Source organism: Lactuca virosa, chromosome 3, assembly GCF_052849685.1.
Source record: "Lactuca virosa cultivar CGN04683 chromosome 3, Lactuca_virosa_CGN04683_v6, whole genome shotgun sequence".
In the NCBI taxonomy this organism is placed as follows: domain Eukaryota; kingdom Viridiplantae; phylum Streptophyta; class Magnoliopsida; order Asterales; family Asteraceae; genus Lactuca; species Lactuca virosa.
Genome location: NC_136428.1, coordinates 349,337,899 through 349,358,462, shown reverse-complemented (window position 1 = coordinate 349,358,462; position 20,564 = coordinate 349,337,899). Strand labels below are relative to the sequence as shown.

At 38.3% G+C, this 20,564-nt stretch overlaps 1 protein-coding gene and 1 long non-coding RNA gene across 5 annotated transcripts; both read right to left on the bottom strand.

Moving 5' to 3' along the window:
• Nucleotides 1-6,996: 6,996 nt before the first annotated feature.
• Nucleotides 6,997-9,147, bottom strand: LOC145167549 (uncharacterized). Of its 3 annotated transcripts, XR_013741222.1 has the most exons (4): nucleotides 8,730-9,147; nucleotides 8,378-8,448; nucleotides 8,162-8,210; nucleotides 7,260-7,718 (listed from the first exon to the last, which is right to left on the bottom strand). It is a non-coding gene; the product is annotated as an uncharacterized LOC145167549 (long non-coding RNA). The 3 variants fall into 3 exon arrangements; XR_013741220.1 differs by lacking the exons at nucleotides 8,378-8,448; nucleotides 8,730-9,147 and adding an exon at nucleotides 6,997-7,191 and having other exon boundaries at nucleotides 7,317-7,718; nucleotides 8,162-8,358; XR_013741221.1 differs by lacking the exons at nucleotides 8,378-8,448; nucleotides 8,730-9,147 and adding an exon at nucleotides 6,997-7,191 and having other exon boundaries at nucleotides 7,335-7,718; nucleotides 8,162-8,358.
• Nucleotides 9,148-11,429: 2,282 nt separating this feature from the next.
• On the bottom strand, nucleotides 11,430-17,383 carry LOC145167548 (putative disease resistance RPP13-like protein 1). 2 transcript variants are annotated; one of them, XM_079086771.1, is made up of 3 exons: nucleotides 13,029-17,383; nucleotides 12,178-12,307; nucleotides 11,430-11,616 (listed from the first exon to the last, which is right to left on the bottom strand). In XM_079086771.1, exon 1 carries the CDS (start codon nucleotides 16,813-16,815, stop codon nucleotides 13,051-13,053), a length of 3,765 nt encoding a protein of 1,254 aa, XP_078942897.1. In that variant the 5' UTR covers nucleotides 16,816-17,383; the 3' UTR covers nucleotides 11,430-11,616; nucleotides 12,178-12,307; nucleotides 13,029-13,050. The 2 variants fall into 2 exon arrangements, with proteins under 2 accessions (XP_078942897.1, XP_078942896.1); XM_079086770.1 differs by lacking the exon at nucleotides 11,430-11,616 and adding an exon at nucleotides 11,736-11,984.
• Between the last annotated feature and the right edge of the window lie 3,181 nt (nucleotides 17,384-20,564).

Below are 20,564 nucleotides of genomic sequence, written 5' to 3'. Positions count from 1 at the left end.
TCACCGACTCCGAATCCTGTTTCAGCTCCAAGAACTCCTGAGCCAACCTCTCTCTCTCAACTTACAGAACATAACGAGTACTGAACATCTCCCGGAACTGATCCCAAGTAACCGCAGCTCGCTGCGCATCAGAATAAGATCATGTAGTCAACATCCACCAATCCTTCGCCCCGAGCCTCAAAAGGTTCAGAGCACACCTCACCCTCTGATCCGCAGGGCATGAACACATGAAGAAACAACACTCCACGTCTGACAACCATCTCATAGCAATGATAGGATCCTGAACTCAATCAAAGGTAGGGGGCTTCGTATTATCGAAGTCCCGATACTGAAAACCTCGACCGGTTCCTCCCCCTGCCGCTGCTACAGCTGTTGTAGCTGCCGCGGGAGCCGTCTCCGCAAGAGCTGCATAGCGCTCATCAAAGTACTCAACCATGGCGGTCTTGATCGACCCAAACATCTCTGGCAACTCAGCCCTGAACATGGCAGCAACCTCATCATGCAGGATCTCGTGAATCCTGGCATCCAACTCATCCGTACTCATCTGACCAATGACCTCGGGTGGTACTGGTCCATCCTGACCACTCTCTCCTGATCCCGATCCCGAACCGGATCCTGCCCCGAAACGTCTCGCAATCGCCATACTGCAATACACCAACAAGACCCTTAGACACATCACATACGCGCCCGGGGAACTATCTCATAACCGATACCCTAGAGAGTTGTGACTTCCTTGATACACGTATGGGTCATGTTCTTTCAGTAGTACGGGCCCATACTACCTTCCACACCTACCCATATTTGTCTCAAGTATCACCACAACACTCTAACCATATACACACACATGGAGAGCGCTCAATCCTCACTCCTATAGGAAAGTTGAATATCTCATATAAGGAAAACCCTAGGCTAGTAGGTAGGCATCACATAATCAGGCAGTTCTATCATGCAATTCCTGAAATTCCCTAGTCTAGTACTAGCATGTTGTTCTAACATATCACATAATCAAATAACTTGTATGGTATTTTGGGGTCTACTTACTGGCTCTGGCTGATAGTACCCTCTGCATCCTCCTTTATTTATTTCAAAAACCTTTTGAAAACCATTTTGAAAATCCCTCCTTGATTTGAGACTGGATTCACACGAATGTTCCTCCAATTCACTCAAACCAAGGCTCTGATACCAACTTGTAACGACCATAAAATTTTCACCAATTTAAAACATTTTATTTCATTCAAAAACCATTAAGTTCATACATCTTGTTTTCAAAATAGTTTAGACATCAGAGTATCCCCCAGAACCATATCACATAAATCATAAAACATGAGGAGCGGTACGATCACGCCTTCGCCTTGCCACGGTCTCCTGAAGTACCTGAAACAATACACTGAAACTGTAAGCCCGAAAGCTTAGTGAGTTACCCCCAAAATACCAACCACATATAACCGTACTCATATCATATCACAATACAGAATAGCCATGCATATCGAGTCTACAGTGTGACTGGTCCGCCCGCACCGGGCCTTCAGTCTACCTGGTCCACTCTCCGAGTCTAACCATGTATATCGAGTCTACAGTGTGATTGGTCCGCCCGCACTGGGCCTTCAATCCACCTGGTCCACTCTCTGAGTCTACAGTATGACTGGTCCGCCCGCACCGGGCCTTCAGCCGGCCTGGTCCACTCTCCGAGCCTCAGCACGTCTGGACCGCCCTCTTGGGGCCTTCAGCCTATCCGGACCGCTCACTGGGCCTTCGGTCTATCCGGTCCACCCTGGGTATGTTGGCCTACAGCACAAAGTAGGACCCGCCTCAACCCAACCCCAGTCAAACAACCATGTGCACATAAAATAGTTAATCACATAACAATCCTCAGCCAAACAAACGAATCTATCAGATCATGCAGCATAACAACATCCTAACCAAGATACCGACCTAACCGGTCACTAACATAACATTACCCCACATACCAGGATACCGACCCTAACCAGGTCACTAACATAACGTCATCCTAAAACCAGGATGTAGATCTAGCAACTCAAAAACATATCAAACAAATACCCGGATTCCCATCCGATAAAGGGTCGGCCTTGGTGCCTTAGACCCTGTTGATATAGTGAGGATAACTCACCTTGCAACTGCCGAAATCCTGCAAATCTCTGACCGCTGACTCACCCGAACTCCCAACTATCACATGATAATCACCAAGTTAGAGTCCAACATGACTTCTAGGTCAAGTGCCCACACCACTCCTTAAATCCATTTTCCTTTTATTGAGCCAAGTCCAAAACCAAGTCCTTATGCAAAGCCCAATATTGGCCCAATTTACTAAATTGGGACCATCTTTCTAATCGGGCCTAGATCCATGGTCCATAATAATTATTGGGCCCAAATTACTCCATCTATAATGTTCAGTCACGGCCCAAGCCCAGCTAGCCCATAAACAGCCCAATAATTCACGGCCCAAATTCGAAAACCCAACAGAGGGCGTATGCTGGGCGTACTCCTCTGGTATGCGGGGCGTACGCACGTCTGTACCAAAAATCCTTCCATGTGCTTAATGGCTTAAGCACTTAAGCCCATATGCCATATCTAGTGACAAAAAGGGCCTAGGACTCATAAAGTCTCAAACTTTATCCTGATTGACGTCCATAAAGCTCTTAACTCAAGGTCTTAACCCATTAAGACCTTCCTACTTCACACATGGGACAACTAAAGCCATTAGGACCTCATTTTTCTCACTCAAGACCTCTCCTATGGTCTGAAAGGATAGCTTATCTTAACCAAAACACATCATGCATCATATTAGGGGTTTTGGGACAAGAATGGTGTCAAAACTTCACAACACTTAGATCTACACAAAATAGATGTCAAGCAAGAAGCTTTATACCTTAAAATAGTTGCAAAAGGTGCTGCTATCTCAGATCTACAAGCTCCAGCCACCAAGGTTCCTTCTTTGCCAACCTCTTCTTTCTTCTTCTAAGCTTTCTTTGCCAAACTAAGCTCCACAAGGCTAAACACACCCAACAATGGAAATGGAACGGCTATCTAGGGTTTTATGAGGATAAGGGAACAGATAAGGAGGCTAGGGTTGATCCCTTATGTTCTTTTTATAGTGGCTGGCCCTAAAATTAGGGTTTAATGACTCTGAGCGTACGCTGGGCGTACCTATAGTATGATGGGCGTACGCGTCCTTGCACCCGCGACCATTTACTCTGTTACGTTGGGCGTAACCCAGCCTACGTTGGGCGTACCCACGCGTGTCCCAAATTGCATGCATGGCCTTCCTCGTCAACTTTTTCCATTAAGGGCTATAAATGTCAATGTCTTCAAAGTGTCATAACTCATTTATTCTAAGTCCGTTCCCGACGAACTTTATATCCAGGCAAAGGTGGCGAGACGCCCTACGCTTCTAGCAACACAACCCGGTCCGAAACCTTCTCGAATGAAACCCATTACCCACAAAAGACAGAAACGCCCTTACTCTTGGTCTCGGAAATCCATAAATAAATACTTTTAGAACGGGGCGTTACACCCTGAGCCGCAAGGCGGTAGCGGCTCCGATCCAAGATATCTGTCTGAGGATGACAGTGATGACTCTACTGCTGGAGAAGATTAGGGAGGCGCAGGTTGAGGGCCTGAAGGAGGAGCGCCAGAAGTGCGAAAGGATAGTGGGTCGAGTGGCTTCGTTTGATTACGACAGTCGGGGGTTATTAACCCTGCATGGGAGGGTCTGGGTACCATATTGGGGCGGAGTACGACAGGTGTTGATGGATGAGGCCCACAAGTCTCGGTTCTCCATCCATCCAGGGGCGACGAAGATGTACAGAGATCTTCGACCCGATTACTGGTGGCCCTGCATGAAGCGGGATGTATCTTAGTACGTGGAGAGATGCTTGACCTGCAGGAAGGTCAAGGCAGAGCACCAGAGGCCCCACGGCAAGATGCAGCCGCTAGACATTCCCGTGTGGAAATGGGAGGATATCACTATGGACTTCATTACTAAGCTTCCCAGGACCGCACGAGGAGTGGACGCGATATGGGTCATCGTCGATCGATTGACCAAGAGCGCCCATTTTATACCGATCCAGGAGAGCATCTCGGCCAAGAAGTTGGCCGAGATTTATGTGCGAGAGGTAGTGACACGTCATGGAGTGTCTGTCTCGGTGGTGTCAGACCGAGATGTCCGGTTTACTTCCAGGTTTTGGAAGCGGTTTCACGACGATATGCGTACTCTTATCCATTTCAGCACCCCTTTCCACCCTCAGACAGACGGACAGAGCGAGAGGACGATTTAGACTCTCGAGGACATGCTTCGGGCCTGTGTGCTGGATTTCGGTGGCAGTTGGGATATGTATCTTCCGTTAGCGGAATTTTCGTATAACAACAGTTATCACTCCAGTATAGACCGGCCTCCCTTCGAGATGCTCTACGTGAGGAAGTGTAGGACCCCAATCTGTTGGGGTGAGGTCGGTCAGCGAGTCATGGGGAGTACAGAGGTGGTACTCAAGACTACAGAGCGGATTCAGCAAGTCCGGAGCACGCTCCAGACTGCTCAGAGTCGGCAGAAGAGTTACGCCGACAAGCGGCGTTCGGACTTGGAGTTTCAGGTGGGCGATATGGTCCTCCTGAAGGTGTCACCCTGGAAGGGTGTTATCAGATTTCGGAAGCGGGGCAAGCTGGGCCCCAGGTTCATTGGTCCATTTAAGGTTTTGGCCTGGGTGGGTCGGGTTGCTTATCGACTAGATCTTCCAGCAGAGCTCAGCCAGATCCACAACACTTTCCATGTTTCTCAGTTGCGGAAGTGCTTAGTGGATGAGACAGCAGTGGTACCCCTTGAGGATATTCATGTTGACGATAGCCTAAACTATATTGAGAGACCAGTGGCGATTTTGGATCGCAAGTTAAAGGAGCTGAGGAACAAGAGGGTAGAGTTAGTTAAGGTGCAGTGGCAGCACCGCAAAGGCTCGGAGTGGACATGGGAGCCCGAGGAGGAGATGAGAGAGCACTATCCAGAGTTGTTTTCAGAGGCAACAGACTTCGAGGACGAAGTCTAAGATAAGTGGGGGAGAATTGTAACGCCCCGTTCCTAGTATGTAATTTAAATATTGACTTTTCCTTCTCTTAAGGGTTACTCGACGAGTCAGTAGCCCCGACTCATCGAGTAGAAGCGGGATTGCACGTGGACTTAGTGGGGCGACTCGACGAGTCCATATTCCCGACTCAGTGAGTCTGCCAGTCTGGATGAAACCCTATTTTTTAGGGTTTGGACCCTATTTAAATGTCATTATAGCCCCATCCCAGCCTCCAGCACCTCTAGAACGTTCCCCCTCAAAACCCTAGCCCTCCATTGGTGAGTTTGAGTGATTCCTTCTTGATTTTGAGTGATTTGGTGTATTCTTGGAAGTGTAGAAGAGAAGGAAAGAGAGAAGGTTCAAAGGAGAAGAAGGAGATCTAGAAGCTAGCTTCCATTTACTACTTCATCTGGTAATAAAGCCTCTACCTTGTTCATTTTCCTAGTAGATCTTCATATATGCTTGTTTTGCCACTTTTGGGACATTTCAAGGTCCAAACCCGAGATTGGAGCTCCCTTAGGGTAGTGAACTATAGATCTGGACATCATTGAGCTCCAGGAGCTCAAAGTAGCTACCTTCATGCAATCAAGGCCTTGTTCCAAACCCTAGGTTCCTATTTCTAGCTTATTTTGGGTGTTTTAGCTTCATACCTTTATGCGTGCACGTAAACTTGGCAGCTTTACGTGTTATATTAGCCCTAGAAGCTCAGATCTATGAATTGGATGCACTGGAATCGATTAGAATCAACTGTATAGTGAAGACATGCATAGGACTCGACGAGTCGTTCATCGCACTCGGCGAGTCGGATCACAAACCCCTGATTTCCCCGATTTGAGAGTTATGAGTTGAATCAGCGAGTGGAAGAGGACTCGGTGAATTAGGACAAGGATCTGGAAGAGGAGGGACTCGACGAGTCTACGCCCTGACTCGGCGAGTCGAGTCGCGAGTAAAAGAATTGTGAGTTAGGGAACTCGACGAGTTCATAGTAGGACTCGGCGAGTATAGTCAACATGGAAGTTTGACTCTGACCAGGACTTTCACTTTGACCAGGGGGTAAATTGGTCATTTACTCCATGAGGAATCATCAGTTGATTCAGAGTGTTATGTGATTGTAGTCGGGGAGTCGCCGGAGAAGCAGATAGGGATTTCTCACTCGGGATATCAACAGCCAGTTATACGATGTGAGTTCTCCTTCAGTAGGAACAGGTCTACGGCACCAAGGTCGGCCCGTAGTATGATATGATAGTAGCTGAGTGTGGGCGGGCCCGTATCTTATCCTAGCAGAGTGTGGGCGAGGCCCGTATCTCATAGTAGTAGTTGATTATGATGTATGAACAATAGATTAGTTTTACATGTTGTCTGTGTGATACTTGTATGTTGGGTTTAGTAGTTGAGTGCGGGTGAGGCGCGTATCTCATCATAGCCGAGTGTGGGCGAGGCCCGTATCTCGAAGTAGCTGAGCGTGGGCGAGGCTCGTACCTCAGAGATAGTGGAGTGTGGGCGAGGCTCGTATCTCCCAGTCAGTGGAGCGTGGGTGGGGCTCGTATCTCCTAGATAGTGGAGTGTGGGCGGGGCCCGTATCTCCCAGTTAGCGGAGTGTGGGCGAGGCCCGTATCTCCACGAGTGTGGGTGAGGCTCGTATCTCCTAGTTGCATGCTATGTGTAGTTGGTATGTGGTGGATTGGGGAGACTCACTAAGCTTCGTGATTATGGTTTCAGTTTTGGTTTCAGGTACTTCCACTAGCACTGGGAAGGGCTCGGGATGATCGCATGGCACACACCACAGTCTTCAGCCTGGGAATTAGACTCTGATAATTGGATATGATATTTTGACACTAGATTTGATATGTGACATTTGTTATGATATTTTGAGACATACTACTTACGGTTTTTATTATGAGATTGGATATTATGGTTTTCACAATGAATTAAAAACGAAATTTTTAGACTGTGTTTTTGGGATGTTTCAGCAATTGTCTAAATATTACATCTATCTTTGAGTAGTCACGTAGAAGCTTTGTATTTATAGCAGCAAGCAAGTTGTTTACACAAATATCACAACGGATTCCAGTAGTAAGATCCATAAGCCTCACTATGGGAACCTGGCTTGAGTCAATGCCTACAGAAATAAGGGCAAAATGGTCATTTGAGATTTTGAGAACTGAGAATTGATTATGTTTTGATTAATTTTAGAATTCATGTTTAAGATAATGAGATTGATTGAACTTGTTTTGAAAACAGCACCTAAACAGACCAATTTACCCTTCAAGAGGATTACGTGAACATTCCCAAGATTATCAGATTTCAAAATATCAGGAAGCTTCAACAAAATCTCTGCTTTGTCAATATTTGCATTTCCAATTGCAAGACAAACATCAATGCCACTTTTACGAAATCCAATTAATGGGCACATGATCCATAAGGAAACAATCGAGCTTCAGGCCATTCTTTTGTAACAAGTTTATCCAATAATGCCATGAGTTGCTTCTGTATTTCCTTCTCTTCTTCCGGTGGAATCAGTGACACATAATTTGCAAGAAAAGATGCATTTAGCCTTTGTATATCCCCCATACATTCTGTACGACTTCTATAGTTCCTCATTCTTTGGTTAAGTATCCATTGTCCCCTTTTATATGATCTATAATCCTGAATTCATATCACAAGAGTTGCAAATAAAGCAAAAGATAAGAAGAGAGATTATAAAGTTAATGGAAGCTCATTTCAATGCATGCAAGGGGCTGTTACGTTTTAATTTGAGGAGTATTGTGAAATTTTATTTTGGAATGCTAGTATGGAAAAGAAAATAAAAAATCCAGATGCTATAATCATGTATTATATATATCTTGGAGTGTTACTCATATCATTTACCTTGGTTTAGATAAATATTTTATAGATGAGAATTTGGCTTCAATTAAGCAAAACAATGTCATTAAACCATTTTAATTAAATAATGATCATTCACTTTAATTCCATATCAGATTTACACATGGAAAGCTTTATGAGCAAGAAATTAATAACCAAACCCAAACAATTAACAACAAAACCCTAGAATTTGATAACCAAAATCACTAAAAAAAGGTAAACCATACCAAAATCCATATGTTACTGGTGTTCAGCTTCTCATCTTCCTCATATCAACTTTTACATGCATTATTGCCACCATCCATATGATCAAAACAAAATAAAATAATATCAAATTACTAATCAAAACAATAAGTTCTTGTAATTACTGAAATGGAAGACTGAGGTTTAGGGCTTAAAATATAGATCAAGAATGAGGTTTAGGGCATGAAATCATTGCTTACCTTGAATGTAGAGTGGTAGTTTCCGAATATGATGGTTAGGTCTTGAAATTGTAACAGCTTTTACCAAAATCCTATGAATCATAAGGTTATAATAAAAAAACGAATAGAAATTGAGACTTTTTGATCTGGAATTGATCATTGCAATTGGTTGTAAGCAATAATGGGGTGGGTTTTAGATGAACAAAACCTAATGAATAAAAACCTTATCATCATGTTCAATTGAAGTGTTTTGGAAGTTGCAAGAACTGTATACTTTTATAACCAATAGATCATAAAAGAAATTGATAAGTTTTGAAAGAAAAACAGAGACTTGACTTCGATTTATTCATAGAAAATAGAGAAAACGGGATACCTGGCGGCAAGATCGTTAATCGATGTCATCTTGGCAGCATCGATACGAACTGAGTTCATCGCCGCCATATTTGAGTAGTCAGTGGAGACGGCACAGACGGTGGCACGCTGGTGGTGACGGTAGGGCCAGAAAATGAAAATCAGTCGAATAATTAAACTGAAGCTCTCTTCTGGTGGGCTTTTGTTGGGCATCACTGGTTATCCTCGTTTTACCTGGCCTATGGCCGACTTTCAGTCGGTGGCCGTGCCCTAACGCTGACGACAGGGATGATAATTGATAGAGCATTCGGAGGCAGCCAGATGTTAGTATCAGAGATTTCGTGTTCAGGTGAAAGAGAGAGTGAGAGGATGGAGGAATCTGAAAACATTGGAAGTCAAGCAACTTAGAAGCAGTTTATAGTAATCTTATTGAGGGAAAAAGTCAGTAGGAATCTCAACAAAGTACTGGGCAAACTTTTAGAAATTGTGCGACCAAACTCTAAAGTCCCAAAAGTTTAAAGTGCCACATTTGAAAATTTGAAAACATATGTGGCCAAACTCATAAACAGGTATTCTGTTTCTTAAATCAATGTGATTTTATATGTATATATTAACTAATAGAGAACTCATACTTTGCATGGGGTAAAATTGTAAACACACAAATAGAAACATAGAAACTAAAAGGGACAACAAACCAAAATTATTGTGGCCAAAATCTAAAGGGGAAAAGTTACTCATGAAATGTTGTTCCACTTTTAATATATATATATATATATATATATATATATATATATATATATATATATATATATATATATATATCGGGGTCGGCTCTATGTAGAGGGTTTTTAAGGTAGGGCTTAGGGCCCTCAATTCTAAGGGGCCCCATATTCTCAAAAGTCCAAAGGTTTAGTCGATTAAAAAATTCAATCCGGTAATCACAAAATAAACGAAGCAAAAGTATAATTCAACGATCGTTGCACTTATGAAACTGAAACGACTTTGCATTCTTCTACTGATTCTGATTTCTGCGAAAGGGCCCTAATTTTTTGGCCCCAATCATCTGTTTTCGATTTCCGAGTATAGTAAAGGCTAAAGGGCCCCAATTTTTTGGCTCGCTTAGAGCCCCAAAATGATTGAGCCGCCCATGATATATATATATATATATATATATATATATATATATATATATATATATATATATATATATATATATATATATATATATATATATATATATATATATATATATATATATAACAAAATAATGATAATAAGAATAAATAAAAAACTAGTAATAATATGTAAAGAATTTTATTAACCATAATTAAATTATAATTAAAAATCATAACACAATTAACAACATTAATTTATTTTTTTTGGTTAAATATTCTTTTGTATTTTACTACCAAAGTATATTCTGTAACTAATTCACTACGAAATATTCCGTAGCCACATAGCTATAGATTTAGATTCTGTAGCTATTTTGCAAATTCATAAAGAACTTAGATACACAAATAACAACGGTTAACATTTCTGTTACAAGTTTCGTGGTAGATTAGTTTATTGTGTAACAAATTTTCGTCACAAAGTAGCTACGAATTTCTATTATATAGCAAACTAGCTAAGTATTTTTATTCCGTAACCGATTTTGTAGCAAACTAACTACGAAAACGGATTATGTAACAAGTTTTGTAGCAAACTAGCTACAACCAACAACCATGTAGTATATTTCATAGTAAAATAGCTACAAATTTTGATTTTGTAGCAACAATTCAAGATTTAGCTACAGAAATGCAACTCCCTAGCTATTTTCGTAGAAAATTAGCTAGGCCAGCCATTTTGTAACATGTTTCGTAGTATAATATCTACAAATTTTGATTACGTAGTAACTTTTTGTAGTTATTCCTAGTTTAGCTACGGAATGTAACTCCGTAGCCATTTCTGTAGCAAAATAGCTACGAAAAGCCATTTTGTAGCACATTCCGTAATAGAATAACTACGGATCTCAATTCCGTAGCAAGTTTTCGTAGCTATTTAGGATTTTTCTTGTAGTGGTACTATTTTAGTTAAAAGATTATAACTAATGGATGTCACATACCACTTTTTCTAGGCTAGATTTTTGTTTCTCAAGTTTAGTTGTTTATCAGTGGGTGCATGATATTGATGGCCTTATCTGATGGGTGCTAACCGGTGCTTGGATCGTCATCAGCTATATATGATGGTTGTATGTAGTGAAAATGATGGTTGTAACTGTCGAAGCTTGGATTGCCAATGTGTCATATACAGCTTGCTAACAGCTGTTAGTTTGTTTTTTAAGTGTTAAATCGATTATAAAACTTGTTTTTTATTTCATAATTAAAATTGATGACAATATGATGGAAAAACTTGTACAAAAGCAAAACAGAGTAACAAAATTCCAATACAAGATGCATGTGTAGTACAAAGTTTGAGTGGTTCCAGGAATTTATGTAAAAGAGCGGTTTAACACCATAGACTGAGTCCCAAACACAAGCTTATTTTACTTCACAAAATATAAAGTGAGCCTAAAGGCTTGATGATTCCTTCTAATTTAGCATCTAAAGCTAAGTATATGCTCATGTAGCTCCTTCTAACTCTCTAATTTGATTAAACATTTAAAGCTGAACAAAAGTTTGTTGTTAAGTTATGAATTTATCAAACATCAAAACATAATGATATAACTAATTATTAAGCATCATGCATAGTCTTTCTAGACAAAGAAATGTGGTGTTAATATTATCACCTTAAATAAAATATATACTTACTTAATGTACATGCTGCATTGCTGTTAATATAATCTAGTCTTTTATACACCTTCAAAAGGATTGTCATTATACAGGAGGAAGTCTCGAAAGGATATCACTCCCAATTAAACAGCAATATGGTGTCTACAATAGATTTAGAATAGTAGTATCATTAGGTGTCAATCAAATACTAATGCATCCAAAGAATGTATACAAGAATGGAGAGTGAAAAAAGGCAAAACAGTAATAATAATAAAATAAAATAAAATAAAATAAAAAGTCAAATCTTGTTGTAAATAAAAAGCAGAAATGCATTTTGTCTGTTGACAAATAATATTTTCAGAAAGCAAGATGAGTTACTAAATTTATACATCATTCAATGAAAGTCAAAAGTTACATGGACTCTATTTTTAACTTCGTGGAACAGCAGATGAAGTTCTCTGTTTTTGCTATGTTTTCAATGTCTCTTGATGAAAACAAGAACTTCTCTTCCTCTTTGGGTTTAATCAAGTCTAGAAAACAAGTAAATATCAGAAAATAAATCATATAATAATTCCTATTTAGTTTGCCTTTAGAAATTTAGTAATCAATTTGACAATGAGATATATGTATACCTATATATCAAGATTCTATTTTAAACAAATTTAGAACAAGAAAAACTGAATTAAAATTTTATAGGGGTTTGTGAGTCTGATAGAAGCAAACCTTGTAGACAGAAGTAGCACCATATAAAAGTCTTCCTTTGAAAACCATCAATTTCTGATCTTTTATTTCCTTCGATGCTTTCATTTCAGAATTCATTGCGTCCACTGACCTTTCATCTTTTATTGCTTGGCTGTAAGTGTGGAAGTGTGAGAATAATACATTTGAACTCGATTAATTAGCCATGAATTTAAATCAAATACTGTAGAAATGAAATTTGACAAATGTACACCTAAAGATAAAGAAGAATTCTGTTCATGACTGTTTCATAAATATATGGAATCATATTTGAAGAATTAAAGGTCTGTAAATGGACCTATTTAATGAAAATCCATTATCATTATTCATTAATCATGGATAAAATGCATCACTTGTTAAACAACATATAGATTGCCATTGTAACATGGGTACAACCCGGGTGACACTTAGATGATACATCAAATATATTCATGATTTGAACATATTTGAATCGGTTTGTCTACACTTTATTATTATTATTATTATTATTATTATTATTATTATTATTATTTCATAATTATGTTGTACTACAACTTTAAAAAATAATTAAAATTCTACAACCAATCCTATTTCAAATTATTTGGCTGATTAACCATTTTGATTCATTTTGCAATTCATCGTGATAACCCTCCTAGTATTACTCATCCACAAAAAGAAACTATAAAAAGAAAAGAGTAAGCATTCAGACAACTAGATATTTTAGACACAAACATAACTTTTGAGGAAATACATGTTTCTATTTCTATTGTATTTATATAAAGTTTGTTGGAATGAGCAAATTAACTTACTTAATATATACAAAGTGAAACTAAAAGAAGTCATGAGAGCGGGTGTACCTTCACAATAAAGTTGTAATTACTAGTGTATGTTGAAGCAGGGGATAAGGGAGATGTAGGGCCAATAAGATCCTCCTCTACTAATCCTTTCTTTCAGATTTGGGCATCCAAATATCCACAATATCAGAAGTGAAGGCAACAACTTTTCTGGTAGATCTTTCGTCTTTGGGCAGGTAAAGATGAAGAGACATTGGAGGGAGGTGAGGTGTTGGAGTCCTGTTGAAACCAATTCCAGTTTCCTAAAATTTTGTATTCGAAGAGAAGTAAGAGACGAAGGAAGAAGGTGGGACAATTGATCAAAGTTTTTCACATCATCAAATGGTCCACCATATAATCTTAGGTCAACAAGTGAGGTTGGGAAATTCTGTGGGCCCCACTCTGAGATGGGTTTCTTCAACCCTCCTATTTCAAGCCGACACAATTTCGGAGGCCAAAGCCCACGAGGAAAGGATGCATCCATACTTGTACACTTTTGAATTGTCAGATCTGTTAACGAGGTGAGATTCGGTAACTCAAGGTCAGGAAATGACTCCATATTTGGACATTCTTCTATTGTCAATCTGGTGAGGTTAATGAAGCAACTCAATTCAAGCACCTTAGTCTTCTCTCCTCCTCCCAACTCATTTTCCGGTAGTTCCTTACAACCAGCAATGGAAAGTGTCTTGAGCTTCTGCCCCCTTCCTGTTAGGAAGGAGACAAATGTAATTGAATCACAATACCGAATATGCAAATCCTCCACACTATCTGGAAAATTGCAATGCTCTAAGCTGTTACAATAGTATACAAGTAATGTCCTAAGAGATGCTAGGTAGCTCCCACAATTATCCTCCTCTTTCTCTCCTAAACTCACCAAATTTGAACAAGACGATACATGCAATGTCCTTAAATTCACAAGAACCTTACTTGCCTCTGATTCAGATTCCCACAAGTATCTTATTTCATCACACCCTCTGATGCTTACTTCTTCAACTGCCCCAAGATACTCTGTAACACCTCTCCAAAGTTCATCAGTAAGCCCTGAAATGCCAGATATTTCCAACTTTGTGATAGATGAAGCTACATGAACCAGACTTGTCAACACACCATGACCACATTTTGTTAGGTATAGAACTCTCAGTGAAGATAGTACTCCAAGTGATACTTGAAGTAGATTAGGACAACTTTGTATAGTAAGCTCTTGAAGGCAGGGAAACGTTGCATGTCCAACCCCACCACTTTCTGCTGACCATACCTCCCACCCCTTCATATCAACAAAACGTAGAATTTCAAGTGAAGGGAATGCAAGATCAGAAGTCCCAAGATACTCCAAACCCACAACTTTCACCTCATCCATGCCTTCAATAACCAACTCCTTAAGTGATGGTAGTTGCCCGAGTGATGGTAGTGATGTGCATGCTACACAGTTACGTATTGACACATGAGTCAACCGAAGAAACAAGGGATCCCCAACCCAATTTGGAAACTCTATACCCCTATAAAACCTGATATCAAGCTTTTTCAAAGTGTCAGTATGAGGCTTCAACTCACTTAGCACCTCCTTTTCATTTGTTTCCGTTCTAAATGAATTAAACACATTACCCCAATCCAACTCTAACTCACTGAATCGATTTTGCAATAAGTTCGCCTCACGTGCGTTCATTGCATTTTGCACTTTGCCAAGCTCCAGAATGGAAACTTTCCCATGGAGATTTTTCAATTTTCTAAGGTCTGTTAATGCAAAACGGTTTTCCACTCCAACAATGATCTTGGTGAGAGTTTGTAGGCTTTTCAACTCACCAATCCCTAAGGGCATCTTCTTCAAAAGTGGAGTATCCCTACAGTCAAAATGCTGTAGATTTTGAAGCTTTGAGAAGCTTTTTGGTAACTTAATTAATTTATGACAGCAAGAAACATTCAGTGTCTGTAAATTATAAAGATTGCAGACATTTTCCGGTAAATGTGTGATCCAAGTTCGAGATAAATTAAGATACCGCAAGTGCTTCAAACTACCAATGAACTCAGGTACCCACCATATGTTAAGATTACTCAAACTTAGGACCCTTAACAATGGTAACTCATGAAGTAAGTCATTCAGGACCTTATTTGATAAGTAAAATACATCCCAACTTTCTACCACCCCAACAGATAACGCTAAGAATGTTCTTAAACTTTTAGCTCCCTTGAATGGCTCGAACCTTTTGTTACTCATGTAATTCTCACAAACAAATGACATATGGCGGTGAATTTCCAAAGATTCCTTCCTAGATTCCTTCTTCATCCCAATGTCTAACCTTGAAAAAAAATCTCCAGCAACAGACATGGCCAAGTCATTCATAAGGTCATGCATCACAAACAAAGATTCATCATTAGAAGATTGTTGAAAGAAGGACCTCGACAACAACTCTTCAAAATATTCGAGTCCCAAGCGTTCCATGGACTTGCTTGTAGTAGAGTGTTGCAAAAACCCTTCTGCCATCCACAACAGAATCAACTCCTCCTTGTCGAACACATAGTCCTTGGGGAACAAGGAGCAATATGCAAACAACAGCTTCAAAGAGGCAGAAAGATCAAGATAGCTTAGTCTAAGAGCCGGAAGAATATCATCTCCATTTTCCAACCTCCATATTTCACTACCCAACAGCTCCTTCCATTCTTCCTCATCTGTTTTTGTCCTCAATAACCTCCCAAGTGTTTGTAAAGCCAAAGGCAAGCCATCACATTTTTTCACAAACCCTTCACCATATGGTCCAAGTGTTGGATGTGAATCAAAGTTATCTACACCCAATGCATGTTGAGCAAATAATGACAATGCATCGTCATGTGACAGACCCTGCAAACAATCATGATGAGAGAAACCCAGCTTTCTGAGCAATTGCTCCTTCCGAGTTGTCATGATAATTCTACTTCCAGGAGACCCTACAAGAAATGGGCCCACTAATTTCTCCCAATCATTATAGCTTTCAGACCATACATCATCTAAAACTATTAGAAATAGTTTGTTCTGAAGTTTCTCTTTAAGAGCTTCTTGAAGCAGATTTAAATCTGCAAATTCCTTGTTTTCCCCGGTTACAGATTGATAGATAACTCTGCTTATGTTGGGGATACTGAACTCATCAGAAACACAAACCCAAGCCTTGATTTCAAAGTGATCATTCACTTCCTTTTCGTCATACAACATTCTAGCTAGAGTTGTTTTACCAACTCCACCCATACCAACGATGGGCACGATGCTGAAGTTTTGACTCCGGGATTCATCTTTACCCCCCAACAGCTTCTGAAGCAATTTATTCTTATTACTTTCACGTCCAACAATACGACTTGCACCCACCAAAGACGTCTCATATCTTTCAATTTTTTGCTTTTCATTTGTAATCACACTCAAACCAAGATTATTTTTTGCCTCCACTAGTTCTTGTAACTTGGTGGCAATATCATCTAACTTGGCATGCATCCTACTATTTAGTGAGAGAATTGTGCAACAACTTGGGATTAGCTTTCTTACCATGCTGGTGGAGGCTCCAGATTCCCGGATCAACTCACGATGAATAGCTTCGGTTGCCAAATCATCAAGTAGGTCGTCAATGTCGTACGCCAAATGTTGGAGACCATTCAGCCATCTTTTAATAGCTTCATTATTTATTTCCTTCTGAGAAGCATCATTAAGAAGATCTTGGATCTGGTCTAATGTCTTTTTCAATTTCTTGAGCTCAGAATCAATTCCCTTGGAACGAGCGATCTTCTTCAAGGGTTCAGAGGCCAGCTTTTCAAAGACCACTGTCAAGAAGGCAGAAAGAATGCTTTCGGCCATTGTTTATGGTAAGAGCAGAGAATATAGTAGAGATGTGGATGAAAGGATGCAACGAGAGAATGATTTCAATTATTAAGAGATGTTGATGAATTGGAATTTCAATTATTGTTTACAGTAAAAAGATGTGGATTAAATTAATGCCCGTGGCCCCTAAAGTTGCAAGTTGCTTGAGAAGTTTCAACGAAAAGATGATAGATTGAAAATTGTTTACCAAACATTGCAAACTGAAACTTGACGATGTAAAAATCCCATGGACCCATAATTCTTTGTATCAAAGAAAAATGATGAACAGCTGAACCCCACTCCTCAGTGGACAAGAATCAACTATTTAAAAATCTTCGAGTTTTCTTCATTGCCTTCTTCTCTTACTACATCCACCGTTTCTCCAACGTTACCAACTCCGCCAGCCATCAATTGTTGTTACATTTCGACAGAGATAAACATTGCCGACCAGAATCCTCCATCATCTGGTCTCCTCTTCCACCAATTTATGTTTACTGTGAGGAGTCAAAGCCAATGCTCAGCAGCGATTCCATGGCGGAGACGGAAATTTCTGAACTGCCCCATGATTCTTCATTGGTCAAAATTTTGATGAGTACTAGTGGTGGGGCCATTTGTTTTACTTATACCCTTTTTGTTTTGATAAAAAACGATGTGACGTCCCCTTTTTATTTTTTTGAATAAACTTAAATTTATAATATTGAATAACTATTTTCTTAAGTTACAACCTCGTGTTAAAACCATTTTAACTATTATTTGTTAATTTTTCTTAAGTTCAAATAATCCATGAAAATGCATGACACATATAAGATTATTGAGTAGATATACAGAATCTTAAGTTGAGTTTATTAACGTGACCGACATTTTATAACGACAACTTGTTTTTAAGATTTTAAATATTTAATAGTATATATATATATATATATATATATATATATATATATATATATATATATATATATATATATATATATATATATATATATATATATATATATATATATATATACTAGTGGTGGACCCGCGCAAAGCGGCGACAATGAATAATCTATTTAGACTATATGTTTTTTTTACAAAAATATCATGTTCCAAAGATAATACATATCTAAGTCAATAGAATCCAACTTTGGTGTTATTTGCAACATGATACATCAGATAATCAGTAAAAAAGAAACGGTTCAAAACGACACAAATATGAAATATTTTAGTCGTTCAAACAAAATATGAAATGTATTTACCGTCCAAACGCTCATCCTTAGCGTCAATACATAATACCACAACATCAACTAAATGATACACGTAAAGAGTTGAAACGGATTTACTTTTCAAACACTTGAAACTTCCGATTAAGAACTTCTATAATTACCAAAGTAGTAAGTTTTATAATTGCCTTTTATAATTTATTATCTATTTATAATTTTAGAATCTTAAAAATGAAACTTTTTGAAAGATATTAATGTTAAATTGTTATTTTGAAAGATATTTTTGAAAGATATTAATGTTAAATGAAACTTCCGATTAAGAACTTCAAGTAGTTAGATTTCAAACTTAGAATTTATTTATCTATGTACTTGTTTTTTTATTGGGCTAATGCATGTATTTATGGCTGAAGTTTAAATGTGACAAGTAAAATTTTATAAATTTTTTATAAGAGTAAATTACACGAATGGTCACTATGGTTTAGGGTAACTTGCGTGTTTGGTCCTTAATTTATTTTTTTAACTCGAAAGTTCTCTACTGTTTGTTTTCGTTACGCGTTTGGTCCCTGTCTTACCTAAAAAGACTATTTTGCCCTTGATTTTTTAATTTATTTAAATAAATACACCCTCAACCCCACCCTCTCACCTTACCTTACCTACCCTACCATTTTTCCCTATTTAAAAAATAGTCTTTTTATATAAGACAGGGACCAAACGCGTAACAAAAACAAATAGTAGGGACCAAATGCATAACAAAAACAAATAGTAGGGACCTTCTGAGTTAAAAAAAACAAAATTAGGGACCAAGCATGCAAATTACCCCAAACCATAAGGACCATTCGTGTAATTTACTCTTTTTATAATTACCGTACAAAATGATAACATCTTGTACAATATGGCAAGTGTCTTGAAATTAGTCAATTTTTGTCGCCTAGATTTACTTAATTTGTCTTTCGATTGCCGCAAGTGTTATGTAAGTTTCTTATATAATTCAAAAACACCACTTACTCCTAAAATGATTAACCGAAAAAAAAAAAAAAAACTTAATCTACATAATGAAAACTAATTTATAATCGAGGGGTTTGAGATAAGTTTGGATAGGGGCTACACATAAGCCCAAAGTCTCGATCTAATTCTCAAAAAATCAAAATCACAAGTCCCTTTACACAAATGAAAACCAAAATCGACCTGCTGCTACTTTAATTAGAAACTTGTTTATGTTGCAAGAAAAGAAATTCCAGATATTCCATCTGTTCAAAACTCATTCAATCATGAAACAAAATCAGCTCCAAAATACAATACCAAATCCAAAGTTTAAAAAAAAATATATAACTTCCATCCATTACTGAGCTGAAGGAATCTATATTTAAAAAAAATTTAAAAATGGTATAACATGTTTACAATACCTAAATAAATACATAATTGTGATATTTTATATTTATGAGAAGAACGAAAGACACAAATACCTCTATCCATCGTGCTAGTTTTAGCCTGCTTGGGGTAAGAGTAGCTGATTTTGGATAAGTAAAAACTACATAATTGCTTGATGCTTCATTTGGAATTGTCCAAGAAAAAGATTTGACCTGAATCTCTCAGGTCCTCATCTCGATTAACTTAATTTCCACCTTATCAGCCAAACCATCCTCTTTCTTCTTCTTGGGGCAGCAACAAGACTGGACATCAACCTTTTGATCACATGTGTTATGACAAAACCCCACAAATATGTGTTTGATTAGTGCATTAAGATAACAAAAAATCACACAACTGTAGGGTAAAGAATATAATTGGTAAATCATAAAAAGAGTGATTATGAAAATTGAATTTTAGCCCCATAAAACAAAAAAGACATTATTACTGGTATTTGTCTTATTAATTGGATACATACCACACCACGTTGATGGAATTTACATCGTGTCATTTGAATTACATCTGGTCATTGGGTTTTATATGCACAAAACATCAACTAAAACCTATTGTGTACAAGAAAAGAATCAAATGATTTTTAGAAATATAAAACTTCATGAATCAACAACTAAGCCAGGAAACCCATAAATACAACTACATCTTATTAACTTACCATGATAGGCCATTGGAGTGCTGCTTGGATCTAGGCCATTTTGTTTCTCTGTAGAATTGTAAAAAAGAAATCAAATGCAACATCTAAGCCTTACTCCACCTGTCAACATATTGTTATATGGTAATATGGGAAGAAACATCATGAGCAGAGCACATCATTTCTTCATTCTGACATATGTATATATAGATATATTTGCATAATTGAACTGTATACACCATAATCAAAGTCTTACCAACAATCATTTTGTTATTAAAATTAGAGGTCATAACCTAAAGAAAGAAGAAGGAAGAAAAGTTACTTCTTGATGATCATTTCCACAAAAACACCCGAATAAAACATTAAAAACCCATAAATATCTAATTAATCTCAAAATACAACGAAATTGAATCTAACACTTGAGGTTTGGTTAAAATTGATAATTTGAGAAACTAAAACAATTAAGATTAGGGTTAGGTTCAAAATTAGGTTTACGA